We start from the raw sequence: 22,444 nt of genomic DNA, 5'->3' as shown, positions 1-22,444 counted from the left end.
CAAGCTTTCTATTCATGTCATCTGCTCTCACCTGGTGACGATTTAACTGCCTTTCGACTTTATAATACAGTTAAGATATTGCATTTATCAAGTAGTCATCCATTAGAATATAAACTAATATGAAATTAAAGAAAATGGAACTTTTCAACCCTGCCATTTTGTGTTTTATAATTGTTTTACAATATGCCTCAAAAGCCGGTGCGGAAGTATCACATTTAAACACTAATTTATTGGAGAATTTATGTCATTTCTGACCTGTTAAATTTGCTCAAGACGATTGGAAGAAGGTTAGTGAGGTGAACGGATCGGTCATGACTTTGAAGTTACTTATTCCCTTCGGCTGTGTCTGACTAGATGCGAATCTTATTTCCTACGTAGTTTAATCCAAACCTAAGCCCTTTGCACCGTGTTATGACTCCATCATCCTCATTTACTCTTTGGGTTTCATGTGCAAGAAGGAGAGACTGATAAATTTAAAAACCTAAGCCCTATGTGTCTGGGTGCTTTAGGAAATTTAGAAACAGCACCAGGTCCAAACCAAGTTCCAAGCAATATCAAGAATTGTAAAGAACGAAAAGGTACATGTCAAGTCTGGCTATGGTTTATACGTTTCAATCCGGTTCACATAAAAATACCGTAAAATTCAGACACGGAGCAAACCACCTCATTTTCCCGGTATCTCATCCGTCGACACATCTACCCAAAACGAGAGGTGCTGAAGCAAGCCATCTGAAAACCGCTCCCCGGCGACGATGGCGCTCGACCTCTCTGCTCTTGGGAAGCTCCCTCTCGGCGGCGATTGTCGTCTTCCCCTGGATCGTAGGGCTGCAACCCTCCGCGCAGCCAAGGCCCACCACCGTTGTCTCCGGGAGAGCTCCGTCGTCGCTCGCCCTCGCATCGCGAGGGCCATGCGCTTCGAGAATATCGGAATCGTGTGCCAGTCCCTGACGGAGTCCAAGGCACTCGACAACGAAGCCGCCACAGACGCGGGTCAATATCGTCTCTCAAAGGTTAGTCTTACTGCGATAACGAAGTTGTGGCTGCTCGCTTGGCTGGTTATTGTTTCAGTGAGTTTTCAATTAAAGTATACACAAAGCAGTGACAGTTTGCCGAATTTTGTTACGGTTTTAAGATTTCTTGAAGCACACTCGCAAGTCGCAAAGCTTTGGCTTTAGCTATCAGAGAATGGCATTTCTCTGAAGGACACTCGCTTTTGCAATATCGATTGCGTCCCAATCATTAAAAAAACGGCAGTAAACCCGCTGATTAAATTGGCACAGAAGAAGTTGCTTCCTGCACGGGTAGGCGTAGTAATATCATCAACCTTTTTATGGTTCTAATCCGTTCCGTGGATTTGAAGTTCGTCCTTCTTGGTGAACAATTTTCTTAGGGAGATTTAAGGAATTCAAACAGGTGCATGTCAAGCTTGCGTATCTGCCGACTATCTGATTTTCTTGGATTAACAATTCATTGCCGCCCTCATGGTATATTTTTCTCGTTCAGTTCACTGGGTCTATTCTGGTAATTTATTTTAGTTGCTGATCCTTTTTTTAATGGGAAAAGGTAAAATCAAGAACATTCTCGTATAAATCTCCATTGAGAGACATAGATTTCTCACAGTCTAAAGACATCGACAAATTAAAAATTTGACAAATAAAAAAATTGAGCAACATTATCAAATTATTAAATTAGTTTTGGGAAGTTAAGTCTGTAACACATTTAACTTCCTATTTTTTTTTCTTTAAATAACTTTTTCCTTCTTTTGAACTGCGTAGATATGTAGATATATGCCAAGTGGTTATACTTATACCAGATAACTAACTTATTAGAAGATAATCCAAAGAAGATTGACGTGTGGAATTTGAACGTGAGAATGGAAATGTTAGGGCATCAACTTATTTCGTTGTATCTTTTAAGACGTTTAGCGATGTATATGCAACACATGCAACTCTGTAATTATTCTTTTAACTCTTCTGGACTTGGCAGGTCCCAGTTTCAAATATCAGAAATTTTTGTATCATCGCCCATATAGATCATGGAAAGTCCACTTTGGCAGACAAGCTATTACAGATTACTGGGACAGTTGATAAGAGGGTTATGAAAGATCAATTTCTTGATAACATGGACCTAGAAAGGGAAAGAGGCATCACAATCAAACTGCAGGTGCAGTATAATTTGATGTAGATTGTCGCTTGTTATTGTCTTCTGTACTATCTTCTGTAGCCATACTTCTTCCTTATCTGGACATGTTTGAGTACATTATTGTTACGATAATTTTTTTGCATAGTTTTCATATTCTAATTGTTTTAAATATTGATTCTCTTGCATTGTTGGTTATCGAAATAAATGTAACTATAGTATTTCCTTGGCAATTTTTTGCAGGCTGCACGTATGCGTTATGTTGTGGAAAATCAGCCATATTGTTTAAATCTAATCGATACTCCCGGGCACGTTGATTTTTCATATGAGGTATAAAATTGCCTCTCTTCTCATGAGATTCTAAATTTGCAGATGCACATTTGAGTTTTCTTTTTAATAAATTTCAAGGGCAGCTATAGTCACATGGTGGGATGAGACCATTAGGGGTATCACTGACGATAGTTGTGAAGCAAGTGGCTTTTAATATGTCCAGTTACACCTCCAGAATGAATGTGTTTGTGGTGGATACATGATTATGTGAAGTTGTTTTTGTGATTCTATCATTGATAACATACATTCCTAATTGCATTATATTAGTTTCGGCCAACTGTGTAGCATCTCTACTTTGGATTTCATGATGACTTATTGTCCTGGTTAAAGCTCCTTGCAATGAGAGTTCATCATTTCATTTGTTTGTTATGACCAGGTCTCACGTTCTCTTGCAGCTTGTGAGGGTGCTTTGCTTGTTGTAGATGCTTCCCAGGTGCATTATCGTTGTCTGTTACTGATTCAAGTGGACTAAATGACTGCAATATGGCTATTTAAAGTTTATTTTCGAAAAGGTTTTTCTTTATTTTTATTCTTGTTAGGGAATTGTTTCTGCTTATCGAGGGCACATTTTTCTATGATGCAGGGAGTTGAAGCTCAAACGCTAGCTAATGTATACCTGGCAATGGAAAATAACCTTGAGATAATCCCTGTATGTGTCATTTTTATGTTTGAAATATTTGTCTCCAAACATCTTATGATCTCTGGATACTACAGCAATTAAGAAAGTTATTCCATATCTATGTTTAAGTTCACTTTTGTTTCATGAACATATATGTGGTCCAAATTTGTAGCTTTATCTCAAATAATACATACCATAACTATTAATAACTCCTGAAACCTTTTTTTGGAACCTTCATTTGCTGATTTCAACTAGTTTACTGGTTGAAGCTTCTACTCTGGAACTGTGATGCAGAAGCCTCTTAGAGCCATGTTTCTGCATGGGTAGGTTGTGCCATGTTCCTGCTGACATTGGAATGTTGACAGAAAATTTATGAACAGAGAATTGGAGAAGCAAGTACCAGCATATTTGTTGTTGCTCTGGAGACATCTGGTGCTACTAAAGGATATAGAGATAACACATCCATATTGTCGAGGGTTTATCTCATCAATTACATAATAAATCCTTAATCATATAATGATCAGCTTTTGAAGAATAATTCCAGCATAGTTGGCAAACTTGTGGTTCGGACTTGACTCTGCTGACGCCTGAGTTGCAGCTCTAGAATTTGGCTCACCTATTTGTCTGGGTCAGGCTATAAATTTATATAGCGTTTCTTTTACCAGAAAATTCATGACCAAGTTGCAATATCTGTAAAATGTCAACTGAATCTTGTAGCATAAGAACTGAAATTTGTGCAAAGCTTGTAGGGTAAGAGCTATAGGAACTGAAATTTTGTAGTATAATATGATTAAATTTGAATTTTCCGATTCATATTTAAAACTTCTTTTTCTTTCCCTTGCAATGTGGAACTGCACAAACCCCAAGTTGTTGAGTGGTGGCCTATGAAAGGGGAGGAAACTTCATTTGCTAAGACCCTACATCATAAAAAGAGTTTCTTTAAAACCTGATTACGTCACTAGTGACCTTTGAATAGCCAAATCACATGACTCTAAACCAGTTCATCTGAGATTTGGTTACTGATGGGCTAATACTGAAACCTGGCTTGGTAATAGCCAATCTGTGTTGGTTTGTGCAATTCCTGAGTTGCTTCACTGGTTTACCTGCTATAAATTTCAGAATAGCCATGGTATACATAGCAGATACGTGATTCATGATGGTTATGTAGCAAAATTATACAGATATTCATTCATTGCTTTGTATCCTTGAATTCATATGTGATTAGACATCCTGTCAGAAATAAATTATTTTGGAGAACCAAATGCTGTTTCAGTGGTGAAACTTTGAGAAATATGTTGGTCTTAGACCTATATTAACATTATGGATGCATATACATTGCTCAAAAGTATTTATTGATTAACATAATGTAGTTCTAACTTGTTATTCTTATATTGTATAGGTGTTGAACAAAATTGATCTTCCAGGTGCAGAACCAAGTCGTGTTATGCAAGAAATAGAAGAGGTTAGTTGATCATACTATATGATGAATTTTCTAATATATTCCTCCAACATTTATTTAGAGTTTGAGTTATGGATAACACTTAGAGAACTTTCAAATTTGGAAATGGAGGTCTTCTAAAGCCTCCCTATTTTCAACTATGTGCAAAGTATTGGCAATGGTTATGCCTAAGTCTTCTTTAGGGACCTTTGCACTAGTTATTTGTAATTTCATCTACATGCAAGAAATAGTAAAAGAAGTGAAAAAGATGCAAAGTTTAAGTGTGAGGTTAGATTCTTAATGTTAGAGGGAAATGTTCTGAGATACTTCCTGTTTGATTTGTAGGTCGTTGGTTTGGATTGCAGTGATGCCATTCTATGTTCTGCTAAGGTAGTTTTGACTTTTGAGTTGTTCCTATCCAACTTCAGTGTCTTTTGAAAGTATTTTATTAGTTTGTTTTGGTGCCTATTGAAAGTGTTCTATTAGTTTGTTTCTCTAAATGAAACAGTGGCAGGCGAATACACAAATCTTTTAAAATATTTCTACCAGATTCTGCTTTTACAGTATCTGTATGGGAAGACCTGATATTCTTTTTCTCTTTTTTGGTACAGGAAGGAGTGGGAATAATAGATATTCTGAATGCTATTGTGAAAAAGATTCCACCTCCTCAAGATACCTCAAAAGAGCCTCTCCGAGCACTCATATTTGACAGGCATCTATTAAGCAAGATTGAATAAATGCTTGACATCGTGCTGCATAAACATTATTTTGGTTGTCATTTGTTCTGTTTAATGGGCTTATTGTTTTTTTGAACACACTACACCCATCTCTGTTTTTTGATAGTTATAGACATGGCTGCATTTTATTTCTTTTGCCTTTTACTGCAATAGGCACAATGTTGAAATTCCAAACATTCTCTGGCATGATCTTCCAAAATATTCGGTTAATTGATGTTCAGAGTGTCGGACAATACAATGCGGTTAAAGTCCCATGTTGAATGTACCCCTAGACCTGCCTGGCAAGAGGATAACATGCCAGAGCTGCTGATTGTGTCTCAGTGCTGTGCATTTTCTACTGTAATTTGGCAGGCCTAGTCATATGACCTCTCAGTGAGGTGATGGATCTCTTTTTTCTGATGTCTCTCAAAATGAATATTCTCAGAAAGAGTGTAATTACATACATTTTGAGAACATAGTGACTGATTATTTTACTTTCCATTTCTCAATGACTAAATGCTGCAACTATTGGAGGATATCAGAAAACTAATTGAATCGAGTTTACCAAAATATGATAATCGGGATCACTTATATCCTTATAAGGCGAGTACAGGAAATTTGATTCTCACCATAAAATACTGCAATAGTTTCTTGCTCCTTTTAACCAAGCTAGGGAAATGTATTCCAGTTTTGGCAGCTATATTCTTGTTTGACTTGACTTTCCTAAAAGGCTAAAACTAATTTAGGGAATTATTTGAGAATGTAGCTGCAAGCATTGCCTACATTTGGGAAAAATAAGAATACATATGATTGATCAAATTACAAATATAGCAACTATATTTTGATATTTAAAAGAAACCTCTTTTATATACTTTTAATTTTTTTTCATAAGTGTTTCTTATGAACTTTCCTAAAGGATTATATGTTAAAGTTGGAGATGTTTACGATGGCATTTTTAATTTGTGAAATTGGAATTTGAAGTCCTGACTATTGCCTTGACTCAAGAAGCAGTCCTATGATCATTATTTCACCCTTCTTGATGTTATCTATGGCCTTGAATTCTTTTTCTCATATGAATTACCCTTTTCTTTCCCATACAGATTAGAAATTTTGTTGTTCCCTCACTTCTGCATTTCTGTGCATCGGTTATAGTATTTGATGTTCTTGTTGATTTTTTTTTGCAGCTATTATGATCCATACAGAGGTGTTATAGTGTATTTCCGAGTTGTTGATGGTACTATAAGAAAAGGAGACAATATATACTTTATGGCTAGTGGAAAGGTAAGTGGGTGTTCATCAGAGCTTTTCTAATATGTTCAATTGAAGATGGATTAAGGATGGTCTATCACATACTTTTATAAACTATAGTTGTGAGAAATAGTTGGTATTTCGTTTGAACTTTGTTTCTTTTCAAAGGGAAGAAAGTAACATGTTCGGAAAAAGTTTCGGCCTTTTGGCTTGGCAAATTTTGAGCACGAGTGGTCCTGCCATGTTTGTATCTGTTCTAATAATAAAGTCACAAAAAGCGTGATATTTTTGAAAAAATGCATAAAAAATGTGACTATTTCAAAAAAACAGTCGAAACGAAAAGACACGTCTTTTTTTGACTTCTTTTCTTTTTGGGAGGACGGTGGCATCATTTGTATATTTTAAAAAATTTTAATGGTACATGTGCAATAAATTTTATGACACTTAAACATTAAAAGTGAGAATGCCTTCATCAACAAAGAGGAAATCAGTGGACGAAGAAATGGGAAAACTCATCGGCATTTTAGGGTTTTGTAAATTTCCTACTTTTGACACGCCTTTTCGACGGCAAAACTCACCGGCGATTCTCCCTTGAGCGATTTATGGTGAGTGGCAGCCACAACTGTGGTACTTGCCGACGGACAGGTGCGTTTTCACTTTTCCGGCACCCAGCAGATCTTCGACTGGCGAGTAGCAGCCACAGTGGTAGGATTTGGTTACAAACGATGAATTTTTCGATCTATTTGCATTGTGTTGGATTTTTTGGTTTATTGTGCCTTGGCTTTTTGTTGGCCGTTTTGGTTTTTTTTTTTTAGCTGTGCATTCTGTCCATCAGAAACTCTGTCCGTTAGAAACTAAGTTGTGCATTCTCTTTTAGAAACTCTTTGGTCTTTTTTTTTGCATTTTCTGTGCCTTGGAATAGTTAATGTGTTATGTGTATTTCTGAATTTTTTTTATTTCTGTCGGTTTCATATTTTGTGCATAGCTCTTCGGCTGAAGACTGATTTTTTACTTCGATGTTTCGATTCTATAGAAGGGGTTAATATAACACCATAATTTAATAGTAGTTAACATTTCATAGTTTATAGACGTGAGATTCAATGTCTCATTAATAAATATTATGCTGTTGTGCATAGCTATTCAGCTGAGGCCTTATTTTCAGTTGTCCTTGTTTTACTTCTATGATTTTATCATTTATGAACTATGATTTTTTTAAGATGAACTGAGATTTATTATGTACGTTATGTACTTTTTTTAATGTTATCTTATTAGTTTCTCATTTATTTTATAATTTTTAGGATTTTATGATTTTTAAAATTTTGCTGTATTTTTCCCCTTTTTTTTCAAGATCTCTGTGTTATCAGTGTATTGCAGTATAGTTACGTATTCTTCAATAATCTTGAATGCAGGAGTACTATGCTGATGAAATTGGTGTCTTGTCACCAGATCAATTGCAGGTTGATGAACTATATGCTGGCGAGGTATAAGTCATGGTACATGGTTGATTTAGTTGTTCTTTTTCCCTTAAAGAAATTCATGGCTCTAAACGCTGTCTTAAAATAAACTAGAAAATAGATGCTTTTAAAAGAACAGAATCTAGCTTGATTATGGTTTTCACATGAAAAGATAATCATCTGAAAGCTTCTTGCTTGGTAATATGCTCAAGCTCTTCGCATCATTAATCTCTGAAGTGGAACTGGTGTTTAAGTATTTGAAGAACATTATGTGCAAGTAACTGGAAGCATCCTTTTTGTGATTTTTCAATCCAACATCCATAAATAATGCAGTTGTGATGTCTAAAATATTCTTCTTTAGGTTGGGTACCTCGCGGCATCTATAAGATCTGTAGCAGATGCACGGGTTGGTGATACCATCACTCACTCTGCTAGAAGGGCGAAGAATTCCCTGCCTGGATATGAGGAAGCTACTCCAATGGTGTTCTGTGGCCTGTTTCCTGTTGATGCTGATCAGTAGGAGATTGTGTAATTGCTTATAACTGCTTTTCATGTGTTTTGCTTATTGTGATAATGCTTGTATGGCCATTTTGTACAGATTTCCTGAGCTGCGTGATGCATTAGAGAAGCTACAGCTTAATGATGCTGCCCTAAATGTAAGTTTATGCTTTCAGTTTTAAAATCCCTGTTGTGTGTCTTCATGATATTTCTGGAAAATGACAGGGTATTCTTTTGGGCATGGTTGGCAAGCCCTCTCTACAAGGATAGCAGGCCTAAGCGAAGGAATAGACTTTTTTTTTGTTTATTGTTGACTTTTATAAACCACAATTCAGTAAATTTCCTTTGGTGACAATGACTAAAACAAACCATGAGTAGGTTGCAACTCTAGGGGTTTGTTCTCCCCAAAAAGAGAAGAAAATTCTGAACTATGTGTACAAAATGTTTTTTGTGTGCATATAGTGTGTATATCTGTGGATTTTGCTGATTGGACTTGGAGAGAGGGGTTTGACATCCTCTTTTACGGTTTTACCTCTTTTTGAAAGAGAGTTTACCCTTGGTTCTTCAAGTTAATCAGTATCTTGATTACTACTGCTTTTAAGCCTATTAGTTTAAGGTGTGTCCTCTGTACTTTTTTTTTTTTGGGTGTGTGTGTGTGTGTGTGTGTTATGGGAGGTGTTCTGATGTTTGCTTGCCCTGTTTGTTAAATAAGCTCTTGTTTCTAAATTTCCGTATCTCACTTTTCAGTGATAACTGTTACAGTTCGAGCCTGAAACATCAAGTGCAATGGGCTTTGGTTTCCGATGTGGATTTCTGGGTCTTTTGCACATGGAAATTGTGCAGGTTAAGTCAGATTACCTTATTTCAGTTGTATTCCTTCAGAAACTTCATCAAAAGTAATATTTACATGATCTTTCTTGAAGATCACACTTTTTACTTGTTGAGATCTCCTGCAGGAAAGGCTGGAGAGGGAGTATAATCTGACATTGATAACAACAGCGCCAAGTGTGGTTTACCGAGTGAATTGTGTAAATGGTGATACTGTAATTTCTTGAACTCTGTTATTCTTACTTAGCCCAATTTTTTTTAACATTGTTCACTTTTTTGTCTTCTTGAGTGTTCCATTGCATATGTCTGGATGTATATAGTATATGCACGGTCTTGTGTTCTGCTGATATTGTTTCACTGGATCTTCCTTGTTCTCTTTGAAATCTCCTCAAAATTTCATCCATGTAGTTCAACTGAAAAAACCGAAGACTCATTCCCGTCTTTTTTTGGTATCCAATTAGAATTGGAACTGGATAACAAGATAAATTCTCTTGGTCAGTGCAAAAAAGAAAATTTTTAGTCTGATCGTGTTAGTTTGTTGGAAGTATTTAGATTGGCTGATGATATTGTGCAAAAAACTGAACAAAAATCAGTATGAACTCAAAGGCATGATAATGGTCCATCCATGAGACCTTTTTCTTATATAGGGGTATTAATGACTGAACCTGCTCTGGGCTTGGGTGGTCCCAAAACAAACCTGAATTCAAGTTGCTTATCCTGGATCTGGACACGGTTCAACTGGACTTACCATAGGGAAGGTCCATACCCTTCTTATGAGAATTGTGGAGATCAAACATCATCCACTTGGAATGAAGTACACACTGTTTTTTGCTTTTAAGTCAAAACTTTAGATCTTAAAATAAACTCAGGTACTTCGGGAGTATGAAATTTTATGAACAATCTCGGCCGATGTGTGCTAGCTGGATATCTTATGTCTCCAAATCTGGACCATTGTCACAGATATCGTGAGATCTTGAAAACCTTGGAAAAAATGAATTTCTCGCTTTTTCTATTAATTTTTTTGCTTTCTTCACTTCTTTATTAGTTTTTCATTTTTTTATAGGACTTTTTATTTTTTAAAAATTTGTGGAGAGTTTTCCTGAAACTTTTTCGAGAAAAAAATCACCAAAAAATACCTGAGAAAAACCTTGCTGATATTTTCCCGAGAATGATGTTTGTGACAATGGTCTGGACACTGATGGGCTTCATGCAGGCTAAAACCTACGATCTGAAATTCTGATTATAAGAAAATGTTGTTAGAAGTCTTATAGAAGTAATTATGGTTATAATCCTGTTATGTACCAGAAACAATAATTCTTACTGGAAAAAATGCAAAAACTACAAAGATGCAATTTGAATGTTCATCTATATCTCTTGCATCCTGATTAAAATGAGCACAAGTTATGTTCCTTCTGAGTTTGAATTTGTATTGTCATGCAGACAGGCAGAAGGGTTTTCATTATATCAACCACTCTGTAGTCGGTATTTCATGTATAGACAGAATTGTTAAATGTTTATTATTTAGTTTGGTCTCTCATTGTAATGAAGTTCTTGATTATCATCTGGAATTTTCTTCAATTCTTTTTATTCACCATTTGATTACCTGGAGGTAGGTTCAATGTTCCAATCCATCTACCCTTCCTGAGCCTGGACTGAGGAGATCTATAGAAGAGCCATTTGTCAAGGTTGCACTCAGAACTCCATGACATAAGATCTAAGATTTGCAGTTTATTGTCTTTCAAAGCTGCCTTTTGAAAACTTTAATAAAACTGGTAGTTTATATCCACGTGGTTCTTAATTGGTATTTGCAGATAGAAATGCTCACTCCAAAAGAATATATTGGTCCTCTTATGGAGCTTGCACAAGATAGGAGAGGGGAATTTAAAGAAATGAAGTATATTACAGAAGCCAGAGCTTCAATCACCTATGAATTGCCTTTGGCAGAGGTACATGTGTAACTGTTGGTATTCAAGTTAATCTGCTTATTGGGAGTTCTAACTGTGCGTCGTCTTTTTGGGCTTATGTAGATGGTGGGTGATTTCTTTGATCAACTAAAGTCTAGAACCAAAGGTTATGCGAGTATGGAATACAGTTTTGTGGGGTAAATACCTATTAGTGTTATCAATTATGCATTTATTTTGCAATGGTATGGTCATGTTTAAACATTTAAATTTGATAAAGGTTTGCTTTGATGTAAACTTAGATGTAGATTCCAATATGAATAGAACAGTAACCTCTTGTGTGTCTATGTAATGTGATGTTGAGGTCTATGTAGTATGATGTTTCTTTACTGTTCTCCTGAATTGGCTGTGCATGATACAGTAAGTTGATTGGGAGCTTTTAAAATGAGCCACAAAGCATGGTGATCTAATTTGTGGTTGCATTTTTTTTCAAGCATAGAGTCTGGTCAGTTTCTTTTTTAAGATTCACGAGGTACTTACAAGATGACCATTCTACACAAGAAAAGAAAGCTAAAATTATCATCAACATTAACTGTTAGCATTTTCCTACTGAGGCATTTAAGTATTCCACCTTACTACTGTATCCCACATGCTGCCCAAGTTTATCCTTCTTCAGGTTTTGGCAGTATGATCAGATAGGAATTCCATTCATGAATTGGCTTCCAACCAGATTTTTGGTCTTTTCTCTACAGATAGCTTGTGTTCTCTTTGGAAAGTTGAGGTAGTTGGGAAGGGATGACTAACAAATTACTGGCTTTTTGAAGCAGATAGCATTCCTTTTTATTTGTGTTGGAAGTTACTGTTTATTGTTTAAAGTTTAATGCTAAGTTTCCCTGTGAATCATTGATAAATATTCCATCATTATTCACCTTTTTGGTCCTTATCATTCTTGTGTTCGTTGGGATATGGACAGGTATAGAGAAAGTGAACTCATAAAGCTTGAGATTCGAATCAATGCCGACCCAGTAGACCCATTGGCAACTATTGTTCATAAGGACAAGGTGATCTAAGCTTTGACTTAAATAAGCAATGTTATTTACCCTTTATTTCTCTTGTATGGAGAATGGACTAACATTTAGCTTGTGAAGCAGTGGGGAAGAGGACTGCTCTTCTGATCCACAGTCAATACCTAAATTGAACTATGGAAATCAAAGGGAACATGCAAAGGAATAGAAATAAATAACTGAAAGAAGGGAAGCTCAAGGAAGGTTAGGGTTTCATTGATTCCAAAACCTAACTACAAGTGAGACTCTAAACACCTTTATATAGCCTAAAACGGATCCTTGATCTGGATCCGAAACAAAATAACAATAAATCAAACCCTAAAATACTAAAACAAGATCCAAATAAAATAAAACAATAAATAAAAGCCAAACTAAAGTCGAATATTTTTTTTTATGTTCTGCTCCTGCATTAGCTTGCCTGAATACAAAGGACGAACATGTTTTTGTGTGGTAAAAATATCGATGGTCTAGAATTTTAATACATGTTCAAGCAGGTGTGAGTTTTTACTATAAGGTAGGATGTGATCAAGGATAGCGAATAGTGACTAATTTTACTTTTGAATGCTAAAAACAAGAATAAATCCAGTGGCTATTAAGCACCTCAAAACTTAGTCTACACATGTCTTGAAAACCATGCTACTTTAAGCTCTAAAAATGTTGGAAAAACTCATTCCCTTCAGGTGCCAAAGAAACCTCAGCTATTTAAGCAAGAGTTGGTCCTAAAGGGTGAATTCAAAATCCAAGAAAGCATTGTCAAAGAAGCTTCAGGAGTATTACTATTATTTGTTGTTAAGCTTAGGACTTGATTCATTAATTGTTCTGAGAACTCCAGAGAAAATTTTAAATTGACTTGTTGAAAATTTATTTATACTAGAATAAATATTTTAGCAAGTGCAAAGTGTGCATTTTTAGAGCGTTATAGAGATGGTAAATAAGAGAAACAAGAAAAGTTTATTTTCAGTGTTGGGTTCTATTGTCAGTAGTAGATATTCTTCATTTTAATACAACTGCTGAAATGAGGCAAAGAAGTGGACAAGAAGACAAGGGCAAAAGAAAGAAGAAAATGAAATGAATTAGAATATGAAGTAATAGGAAAAAGTTGTTTGCTCAAGCCAGACTCATCCCTGCACCTGTGGAGATTATCTTCATGTTTGTTCTATAATGCTCTCTGAAGGGTCTGAACTATTTTCCCTAAAAGATTTCAAAAGAAAACATCAGTTTTAAAATTTTCTTGTGAAGCACCATTTTTGGCAAGATAAATTATTGTTTTGTACCTAAAATGCTAAACTTTCCTACTTGTTTAGATAGGTCATGTTTTCTTCTGCTCAATTTGCAGGCTTATGCTGTGGGGAGAGCGTTGACTCAAAAATTGAAGGAGCTTATACCTCGTCAAATGTTTAAAGTTCCAATCCAGGTAAGATATGAATCTATCTCCTTTGCATTCATAATTTACTGGTGATAAGCTGATTTATGATGTATTAACTTAACTATATGTGGTTGTTATAGTGATCTTTGGCAAAGCTGGTGGGGATTTTATACTGTTTATTTAGAAAATGTAATGGGGAGATTATGGACAGAAGTCACATGTACCCATGGGCAGCGCATTGGGGTCTGCTGTAGTTTTCTACAGACATGATATATGATCTATGGTTTGTGGTTGAAAGCATTTTCATGTTCTGCCAAAAAAAGGCATGAGCAAATGGTTACCCACTAAATCAGAAAAGTTAGTGGACTAGAGTTCCTGAGGTGACTTCATTGGAGCAGGCAATTATAGTCAAACTGCACAAATAATCTGTACATTTCTAAGAATAAAATGAAAGAGAGAATGAGATAAGCATAACACATGAAAATAAGTATTCAGCCAATGTCCTCTGAAGACACGGGGCCTACTGTGGAACCTTATGTGGTATAATATGTGAAAACTAACATTCAAACACCACGTGAAAGGAGAGAAGGACAGGTTAGAAGAATGGATCCACATGAGAATGGCTACGTGTGGCCTAACTTTTGTATGGCTGTCCATGTCCTATTCTTGAAAGCTCTACGTCATATTGGATATATCTGATAAAAGAAATGAAGTAATAGCTGTATCTGGATGCCACATGTGGTTGTAATTGGTTGTTTGAGCAAAGTACTGTGTAAGTGTTATTTGACTGCTGAAGGAACACCAAGGCTGTTGCAATTCCAGAAGCGTTTATGGTTCATGTTAACCACTGGCATGAACTACTTTGGAAGGCCGGATCTCTCTTCTTTGAGTCTCTAGCATGCTCTGACAAGGAGTTCCTTCGACTACCTCAAACTTGGAGTATAGATGGTTTAGTTTAACACAAGGGAAAGCTTTATTTGATTAATGATCCTTGTTTCCTGTCTTTCATTATCATGGAGTATTTATTGCGGAAAGCTAATGTTATGGCTTTTGGCAGGCTTGTATAGGTTCCAAAGTGATTGCTAGTGAGTCTCTTTCTGCTATCAGAAAGGATGTTTTATCCAAGTGCTATGGTGAGGCTTAAGTTTTCATTGTCTTGTGTACATATTCTTTTCGAATCTATGCATATTAGAACTTTATTTGGCCTTGAACCAAGGTAGAAGTAACTTTTTTTATTTTATTACGAATTAGTAATTTTCCGTTTTGAGATTTTCATTTTGTTTATATCATTATATGCGATTAAAATTTCTTGCAGGTGGTGATATCTCAAGGAAAAAGAAGTTGCTGAAAAAGCAGGTATGGTGAAAAAATATTTGGTATCTATAGCAAGGAATTCAAGCATTTGACTGCTTTAAGTTGTGTTCAAATTCAAACATTCTCTGTAGCAGAGCATGTAGCTGTTGCACAGAGAATATTACTGCGTTGCACCATTTCCTTGTGAAGAATGTCAATACGGTAGCATTCTTCATCTTGAATATTAGGTGGAATTTTGACATCATAAAAGCACTTCTGATTTCAGAGTATTTGGTTTTTTGAAAACCCCTACCTTGTACCCATTTTCCAAATGTTTGTTCCCTTTCCAAGTTTTCCAATAGCTTTTCCCCTATGAGCAACGATACTTCTGTCCTTAGAAGCATCTTAAGGTATAAAAACGTTTTTTAAAATTCTCAAGTGTCTTCACCTGAAATTTGTCAGATAGATGCAATACTTCATGCCAAAATTTATGGTATCAGATGCTTTACAAAAGTTGGAAAAAACACCAAACTATGCGAAGTCTGTGACATGATCTCCAACATGATCTTCAGATTGCCATTTTGATTAAGCTTTGGAGAGGGTTTTTAAGATTTTATGGGCATTTGCCATATTTGCGACGTAGGGGCATGATCATGTTTGTATGTGAATTAAACTGTCTTAATTTTATTTTCTTGTTTAATCAGGCTGAAGGAAAGAAAAGAATGAAAGCTATTGGCAAAGTTGAGGTTCCTCAGGAGGCTTTCATGGCAGTATTGAAACTGGAAAAGGAGGTGGTATAGGTAGGTCCTTAGATTTAAAAAGAAAAAAAAAATGACGGGAACACTTTGATAGAGGAATCCCGAGTGACTCTACTGTGAGGATTTATCTTGGCCAGCTGTCAAAAATCACATCTTTTCTATTAATTTTGACTGGTCAGGGTTTGAAAGTGTATTATTGACTCGGATCCAAATTAATGGAATCAATTTTGTTCATGTCTTCACAAATACATACATATGATTGACCAATTCCCCTTTGCCCACACGTGGAAGAAGCTGCTCGACTCGGAGTCAAATGGGACGCTAGACTGGATTGGCTCTGCCTGGCTCCTTCCCTCTCTTAATCTCCTGATCTCAGTGTCGATCAGATTTTCATCCGACCATAGGAGGTCCCATCGAAGGATCGTTTAGAAAGCGAACAGACCCGTCTTGTCACTTGGTTTGATCATTCCCCGAGTGCGTTGCTGTCTCTGACCATTGATTCTGAACCCTCGCTCCCGTCCTCCGTCCCTGCTCTGTCTGCATGCAGTTATGCTCTAGCGGAGGTAAATGGTCGACCAAAAATATAACTTTTCACACATAAATTGGCTCAAAACCTAACTGGATCTAATTTACTCTACTCAGGCTCGAATGGATCTGCCTTTTAGAGAAATGCCTGCTGCTCTGACGGTAAAGTTTTAAACTCTGGAAGAAGCGTTTGTTTTGAACTCACCAAGAAGCATTTTGATCCACAGGAAAGGTGTATATGTATCGATCCGTGATCCATCCCTTTACACTGGCTACCAAATGTCTCTGGAATTTGGAATGGGATTTTCTCCTGAATATTGGGAAAAAGAAATTTCCATGTTGGCCTTGCAATCCGTGACTTCTCTCTTGGGGCTTGTCTGTGTCATTCTTGGCAAGTTTCGCTTTAGTAGATGTCTGGCAGTTTCAGTTGGTCAAAAGCTGTTGAGCTTAATACTCGAGCTGATGAGTTCACCTGATTCTGGCAAGGCCAAGTCATTTTTATAATCATTCTCAAATATATCTGATGGTATTGAGGAGTGTCATTTTCAAATTTAAAGTGCCTCTATTAGAGGCCCTCTATGTGGACCCGTTCTTGTTCTCCATCTCACTTTTTATCTCTCTCTCTCTCTCTCTCTAAACGGCACGGCCATTTATTTTAAAATCTCTAACATGAGCTGCAGTGCAGACGCCACACAGATTGTAATTTGTTTGGGTGTATAAAAAGTGTGGTCTGGTGCTGCGCTGTGCTTTTCTGGCAGTGCTTATCCAATTCTCCTTTCCAACGTAATCTAATAAATGAGGTCCACCCCAACCAAAGAAAGCTTCGGAAAAATAAAATTTTAACTTTTGGATCTTGGCATGTAATCACGTTCGGTGGATAAAAAATATGGACGACAACCTTTCAGCCTGATTTTCGAAATAAATTCTTCACCAATTCCCGTCGTTCATATTGAAAGCAATACGTTCTTATTCATGAATTGGAAACATTCAAACCGAAGTTGTTGGCACCTGGTGATTTATACAAATATGTAAAAGTAAAAGGCATCATTGGCGGCGTCTCCAGTATATATATATATGTATAGGGGCGGTACATCAATATCCTCATATTCTAAATTCTTTTTTCGTTTCGTAGTTGGTGAGGCTGGTGGCACAGGAAGAAACACGTAGCTCTGGTTCCATTCTCACGGGTGTCCTTTAAGTTTTGATCAAAATTTTTTGTGCAACGGTAGTTATACAAAATAACTAAATTTTAAACCTTTCAAAAATGTTAGATTTAAATTAATCGCGAAATAAATGAAGGGCACAACATGTAAGGACATTTATATATAAATAAACAAATTTCATGGGAGTCTAATATGTGAACCGTGTCTGCAACTGCCCACACAAGCTCAAAACGCGGCACAGTCATTGGTCGATCGATCTACTGTGTAGATTGATGCAACTCGGAACCTGGACTCACACAAGGGGACTAACGAAACCACACAAACACAAAGGAAAGCCATCCGCCCTTAGAAAAAGGCGCCTTGTCGTGTCGTCTAAATAAGCGTGTAACTGAAGCCACAAGCGATCTCCATTTGAAAGGATCCATCATCCATGTGGCACTGTAAGTGATTTACAGAAGCCTTCAAGTCTGTTTACCATTTCTTCCAACAAAGGAAACCAAAAGCACTAATTCGAGCCGGAAGCCCCCAAGGGGTCGCACAAAAACTCCGGCGAATTTGAGTGGGGGAGAAAGAGAGAAACAGCTGGTGGCCGGGGAGCCCGCAGGATACACAAAATCACCGGCGAATTCAGAGAGAGGTGCAGAACGGGCTTTCGATCGACGGGGAGGATAAATCCTAGATTCACGAGGAGCAGGCACCGGCATCTAGGAACCAGACGAGCTTCCCTTCGAATGGGGCGATGCGCTTGGCGGGGGAAGCGTGAGGCAAGCGGAGGGCGGAAGAGGAGGCGACGAGCGCGACGTTGGCCGAGGAGTTGATGACGGGGAGGGTGAAAGTGACGCACTCGGGCGAGCCGGCGACGGGGGCGACCCATTGGTCCTCGCCCTCCGCTTCCTCGAGGAGGGAGTGACCCGGAAGCAGGGAGGCGACGCGGCCGTCGGGTCCCACAGCCAGGAGGACGAGATCGAACCTCGGGCAGTCGCTGCGCCTCGACACGTCCACCGTCCGATTCCTGACGTGCTGGCGGATCCCGAACTCGTACTCCTCCGCCGCTCGCTCACCGGGCACCCCGACGTTCACCGGATAAACGTGCCCTGGAAGCACCGGCACCTGCAACAAAAAGCGCGATGCATCAACAACTGCTTGCCCACGCAGACTGTGAAGCCCAGAAGACCCTTTCCCCTCAAGTGTCACTCGATCTTCCTCTACCCACACTTCTCATAATGGTGGTCAACACTTGTTTTACATAGATTCTGTTTTCAGAAGTAAAATTTAACTTTTCGAGAGATAATATTGGTAGTTTGAATTAGATTTTATGGCTATATCCTAAATCATTTATCGACAAGATTCCATACAAAGCATGATCTTCAATGTTCTAACAGTAAGTTCAACTTGCAGGGTGCAGGTCCAGTAGAGAGTGGTTTAATGTTACGCTAGTTAAGAAGGGCTGCAGAATCACAAGAACAAGAAACATGACGTGTATGGTTTAACAATCTTGTCCCCATCACCAACAACAGCTCCCTTCCAGGTAGTTGGGGAGTCACTTTCAGGTTGAAGGTGGTTAGGGTCTGAAAGCTCAAGTTCTAACCCTTGGCGTAAATGGATAAGGTCTGCCTATCTTATCCTTCACGATGCACGGGCCACGGCTGTTAAACAAAAATAAGAATGGAGGTGTGACAGTTCGTTCTTTAGATTAGGAAAAGAAGGCCATTGATGAGACAGTTGCCATGTAAAGGTGCATTTTTTTAAAGAAACAGAAAATGGACTTGCCGCTAAAGCTTGATGAAAAAGAAATGTTTCAGATAAAACTAATTTGTCAAGTCTGGAAGACTAGAACGTTACTCCTTAAAGATGAGCCGGGATACAAACAACAGATCAAACTAAATAGTTTCTTCAGATAATTTTCTTTCAAGGAGAGAGAGAGAGCATGAACATTTTTTATCTTGATATACACAGTGTGAATCATGAATGTACACTTTCTTTTCATGGATTTGACTACCAATGTTAGTCATAGTTGAGAAGATGTGTTTAAGAAAGTTGCTTATATAACATGCTAAACCTGATCTATTGGTTTAGATTGAGATCACATCCTCACAAATCGAAGTATGTACCAACATATACGCTGGTAACTTTTGCTCATTCAATCGACTGAAGCGTGGCAGAATGGTACATGCCGTGGTAGTACTGACGCTAAAAAAGATAGCTTGTTCTTTTGATGAATCCAAGTGTTTCTTATGAACCCAAGCGTGAAATGAAGCCAAGATATTCATGAGAATAAGCATCCCACTACCGTTTCGATGTGTGTACCATATTAGAATTTTCTTTTAAAAAAAGAGAAGAAAAGCATTAATTGTATTCTCATATAGGCGGAGTTATATAGACCAGTTTCTAGCTTTTTCGTCGGGCTTACAACTTGATCAGAGATACCTAATTAGGTTTTACTGCAAAAGAATAAATGATATATAAGATTCTAAGAATCAGTTCATCAATTTTGTAGTGTAAAGGTCTGAACATGTGTGTGGGTGTGAGTGTCGGAAAAGGAAAAAAAGTTGTAGAAATTAAACATAGCTGCTGGCGTGATTTCTTGATCTGAACTGCAGAAAAATTTGGGGAAGGAAGCTTTGAAGGAGCAAGAAATGAGAAAGCACAAGCACCAACAAACCGCAGAATCAGGAAGCCAGCATACACATTGCGGAGGGTTTTAGCTAGCGAAAGCAGTATCAGTTAGCCTCATTCTGGGCATCTGCATCGAAGAAGGCTTGTCAGGTTTAAAGGGTTGGAGTTTTTTAACAATGTTGAGAAAAGCAACGATACGACAAGTTAAACCAGCATATTCATTTCCCCATTCTCGAAAAAGAACATCAAAATTGGAGAGAGTAGATGGAAGAACAAACATTTTTCAGGTGTCTTCATTTTCTGGTGCATCTATGTGAGTTTCGTTTCTCTCTTTTAAATGCCAAGTTTGATGGACATCTTCGTTAAAGTTGGGGTCTGGCAGATCCACCACCCAATCTACGGCAAAAGAATATAAGCAGACGGGTGTCGAACTCCTGACCTAGCTACCTTTTAACTGAAAGGTCGTCTCAAGCCAACCCGTGGCCTGGTCTGGTTGTGGAGCTGTGTTAGCGACTTTCAGACCTGAAGCGATCTTTAAAACAAAAGAAAAAAGAAGACAAAAAAGATGATCTCGAGAGCAGTAGCCTGCTGTTGAAGAGACGTTCGCGGAAATTGTTTCAAGCAATTAGGAGAGGAGGAAGGAAGAATGGCATGACCTTGGAGAGGAAATCATCTTTGGCCTGCCTGTAGTTGGAGCTGGGGTGCCTCTTGGGGACGAGGTTCTCGTCGGCCCAGAAGACGTGCCACTTGGACCAGTCTACGGTTCTGAGATAAGGCCCTCCTGAGAGCTTCCTGCTTAATTCGAGGAGACAGCAGAGAAGAAAGAATGAAAGTCGGAGACGTAAAAATGACCGGGTTTTCTCATTTGATGGCGAAAAGAGAAGATGGAAGCTAACAAAAGAGATAGAGAGAGAGAAAGGAACCTCAAGAACTTGGGTACGTCCCCTCCAGAGAGAGCAAGAGAGAAGGCTCCCCTCTCCTTGACGGCAGCCTCGGAGAGTTGGGCCACGTGGTCTGCGAGGTTGGTGGAGAGCTCTTCCGTGTTCTCGAACACCCTTACCTCTCCCATTGTTTCTCTGCGCATAAATTGTCTGTATGAGAGAGAGAGAGAGAAGTGGAGGGATGTCTGGTTCTGGTGCTGCAGCAGGAGAACGAGGGAAGGAATATATAGAAGAAAGACAGAAAAAGCTCGGTTGTGGGCGAGAGAGAGAGAGATACTGGTGTAGGATGGAGAAGAGACTTTAGAATCAAGTAAAAACATAGAGGAAGCAATATCGAAAAATGGCAGTGAAAGAGAGAGGAAGGTTGTCTGGATATGATGGAGCGGCAAGGAGCAGAGCCTTTGCATATAGAAACAATTCAAAAAGACGGTGGTAAATAGTACAGTACTCCTCAGCGTCGGTCCCAGCCCCCATCTTTCTTTTTTCTTTGTGTAAATCTTCCTTAAGTACAAAAACAACAGTTCTTTAAAGGGGACCGACGATGCATCAACCGCAGAAATCACAGAAAGAATGTGGATTTCTTTATTGTTTTCACTGTATTTCCAGCTTATTTAATGACTGTACTTCCATTAATGGTGAGCCCTTCTAGTCCTATAGCACACAAAACCCACAAATATTAAATAATTTATTTGTGAACTGCAAGGCAGCAATCGTACAAAGAACTGAATGCCCAATTCGTCTCTCTCTCCTCTGTTGGATAAGAACAAGCTTGCTTTTCAACTGTCACAAACGCCTTTTACATTTAAAAGGTTTTACCAGTTGAGTTATTGTGGATTGGTGTTGCCCAAATATTCAGATTGCCAAAGTCCCCCCCCCATTAAAGCTGCATGCAATGCCTAGCTACCATGTGTCACATTTTTTCCTTTCCTTTTTTTCTTTTCCAGCTCATGCAATTATTGTGAACATTTCTATTGAGAATCTTGCTCCCATTTTGGATTTTTAGCACTAAAAATAAGTCGGCATGAAATTTTATTGAATATGCTAAGAAACTTGGATAAGCTTGAATCTAATCGGTTATATATAGAAAATGACCATGCTCGTATCTTTAGTAAAAAAGTCGACAACCACGTTAGCAATATGTGGTGCTCTTGTTCGATACTTGTATGATTAAAAATGTGATTTATTGAGACCTTAAACTATAGACCGTGTCAAGCGATTGATTTTGAAATGCTTAGTGGGTACTTAATGTGGTATTGCTGAATGGATTCTTCAATTGTGGAATTGCTACTGAACAGATTCCGATAGTCTTGAATATTATAGAAAGTGACCATACATGTGTCTTTTCCTTATGTCTACCTTTTTTCTAAGAAACAAATAGCGCAATTAAACCATGATAACAATTTGTGGTCCTTTTGGGAATCAACTCTGGGTCCATCCATCTTTTATGATGAACACTGTGATTTTATGAGAGTTGATGAAGATGTAGACCCTTTTAATGCATGATTTTGAAATTCTTAGGGCCGCGGGCTTCTGGTGTTGCAAAGACA

The 22,444-nt window shown here is 37.9% G+C and overlaps 2 protein-coding genes across 2 annotated transcripts; one reads left to right on the top strand and one right to left on the bottom strand.

The window, feature by feature from the left end:
- Positions 1–642: 642 nt before the first annotated feature.
- On the top strand, positions 643–15,886 carry LOC116258624 (translation factor GUF1 homolog, chloroplastic). Its single transcript, XM_031635872.2, has 22 exons — positions 643–1,010; positions 1,987–2,163; positions 2,383–2,469; positions 2,846–2,902; positions 3,053–3,118; positions 4,488–4,550; positions 4,872–4,916; positions 5,138–5,238; positions 6,427–6,523; positions 7,900–7,971; positions 8,306–8,460; positions 8,543–8,600; positions 9,205–9,285; positions 9,399–9,485; positions 10,884–10,955; positions 11,082–11,216; positions 11,298–11,371; positions 12,145–12,232; positions 13,572–13,649; positions 14,659–14,734; positions 14,917–14,957; positions 15,599–15,886. The coding sequence occupies exons 1-22, from the start codon at positions 753–755 to the stop codon at positions 15,692–15,694; spliced, it is 2,064 nt and encodes a 687-aa protein (XP_031491732.1). The 5' UTR covers positions 643–752; the 3' UTR covers positions 15,695–15,886.
- Positions 15,887–17,510: 1,624 nt separating this feature from the next.
- Positions 17,511–21,378, bottom strand: LOC116259458 (probable 6-phosphogluconolactonase 2). Its single transcript, XM_031637293.2, has 3 exons — positions 20,880–21,378; positions 20,613–20,748; positions 17,511–18,450 (listed from the first exon to the last, which is right to left on the bottom strand). The coding sequence occupies exons 1-3, from the start codon at positions 21,302–21,304 to the stop codon at positions 18,022–18,024; spliced, it is 990 nt and encodes a 329-aa protein (XP_031493153.1). The 5' UTR covers positions 21,305–21,378; the 3' UTR covers positions 17,511–18,021.
- Positions 21,379–22,444: the final 1,066 nt, after the last annotated feature.

The sequence above is a fragment of the Nymphaea colorata genome, chromosome 8 (genome assembly GCF_008831285.2).
Source record: "Nymphaea colorata isolate Beijing-Zhang1983 chromosome 8, ASM883128v2, whole genome shotgun sequence".
Lineage (NCBI taxonomy): Eukaryota > Viridiplantae > Streptophyta > Magnoliopsida > Nymphaeales > Nymphaeaceae > Nymphaea > Nymphaea colorata.
The sequence above is the reverse complement of the archived record's forward strand: the minus strand, read 5'-3'. Positions and strand labels throughout refer to the sequence as shown.

Coding starts and splice junctions, on each gene's coding strand:
- LOC116258624 (XM_031635872.2), top strand. CDS start 753: ATGGCGCTCGACCTCTCTGCTCTTGGGAAGCTCCCTCTCGGCGGCGAT. Junction 2,903..3,052: donor TTGTTGTAGATGCTTCCCAG/GTGCATTATCGT, acceptor TCTATGATGCAG/GGAGTTGAAGCTCAAACGCT. Junction 10,956..11,081: donor TAGAAGAGCCATTTGTCAAG/GTTGCACTCAGA, acceptor TGGTATTTGCAG/ATAGAAATGCTCACTCCAAA.
- LOC116259458 (XM_031637293.2), bottom strand. CDS start 21,304: ATGCAAAGGCTCTGCTCCTTGCCGCTCCATCATATCCAGACAACCTTC. Junction 20,749..20,879: donor GACGTACCCAAGTTCTTGAG/GTTCCTTTCTCT, acceptor CGAATTAAGCAG/GAAGCTCTCAGGAGGGCCTT. Junction 18,451..20,612: donor AAGATGATTTCCTCTCCAAG/GTCATGCCATTC, acceptor TTTTTGTTGCAG/GTGCCGGTGCTTCCAGGGCA.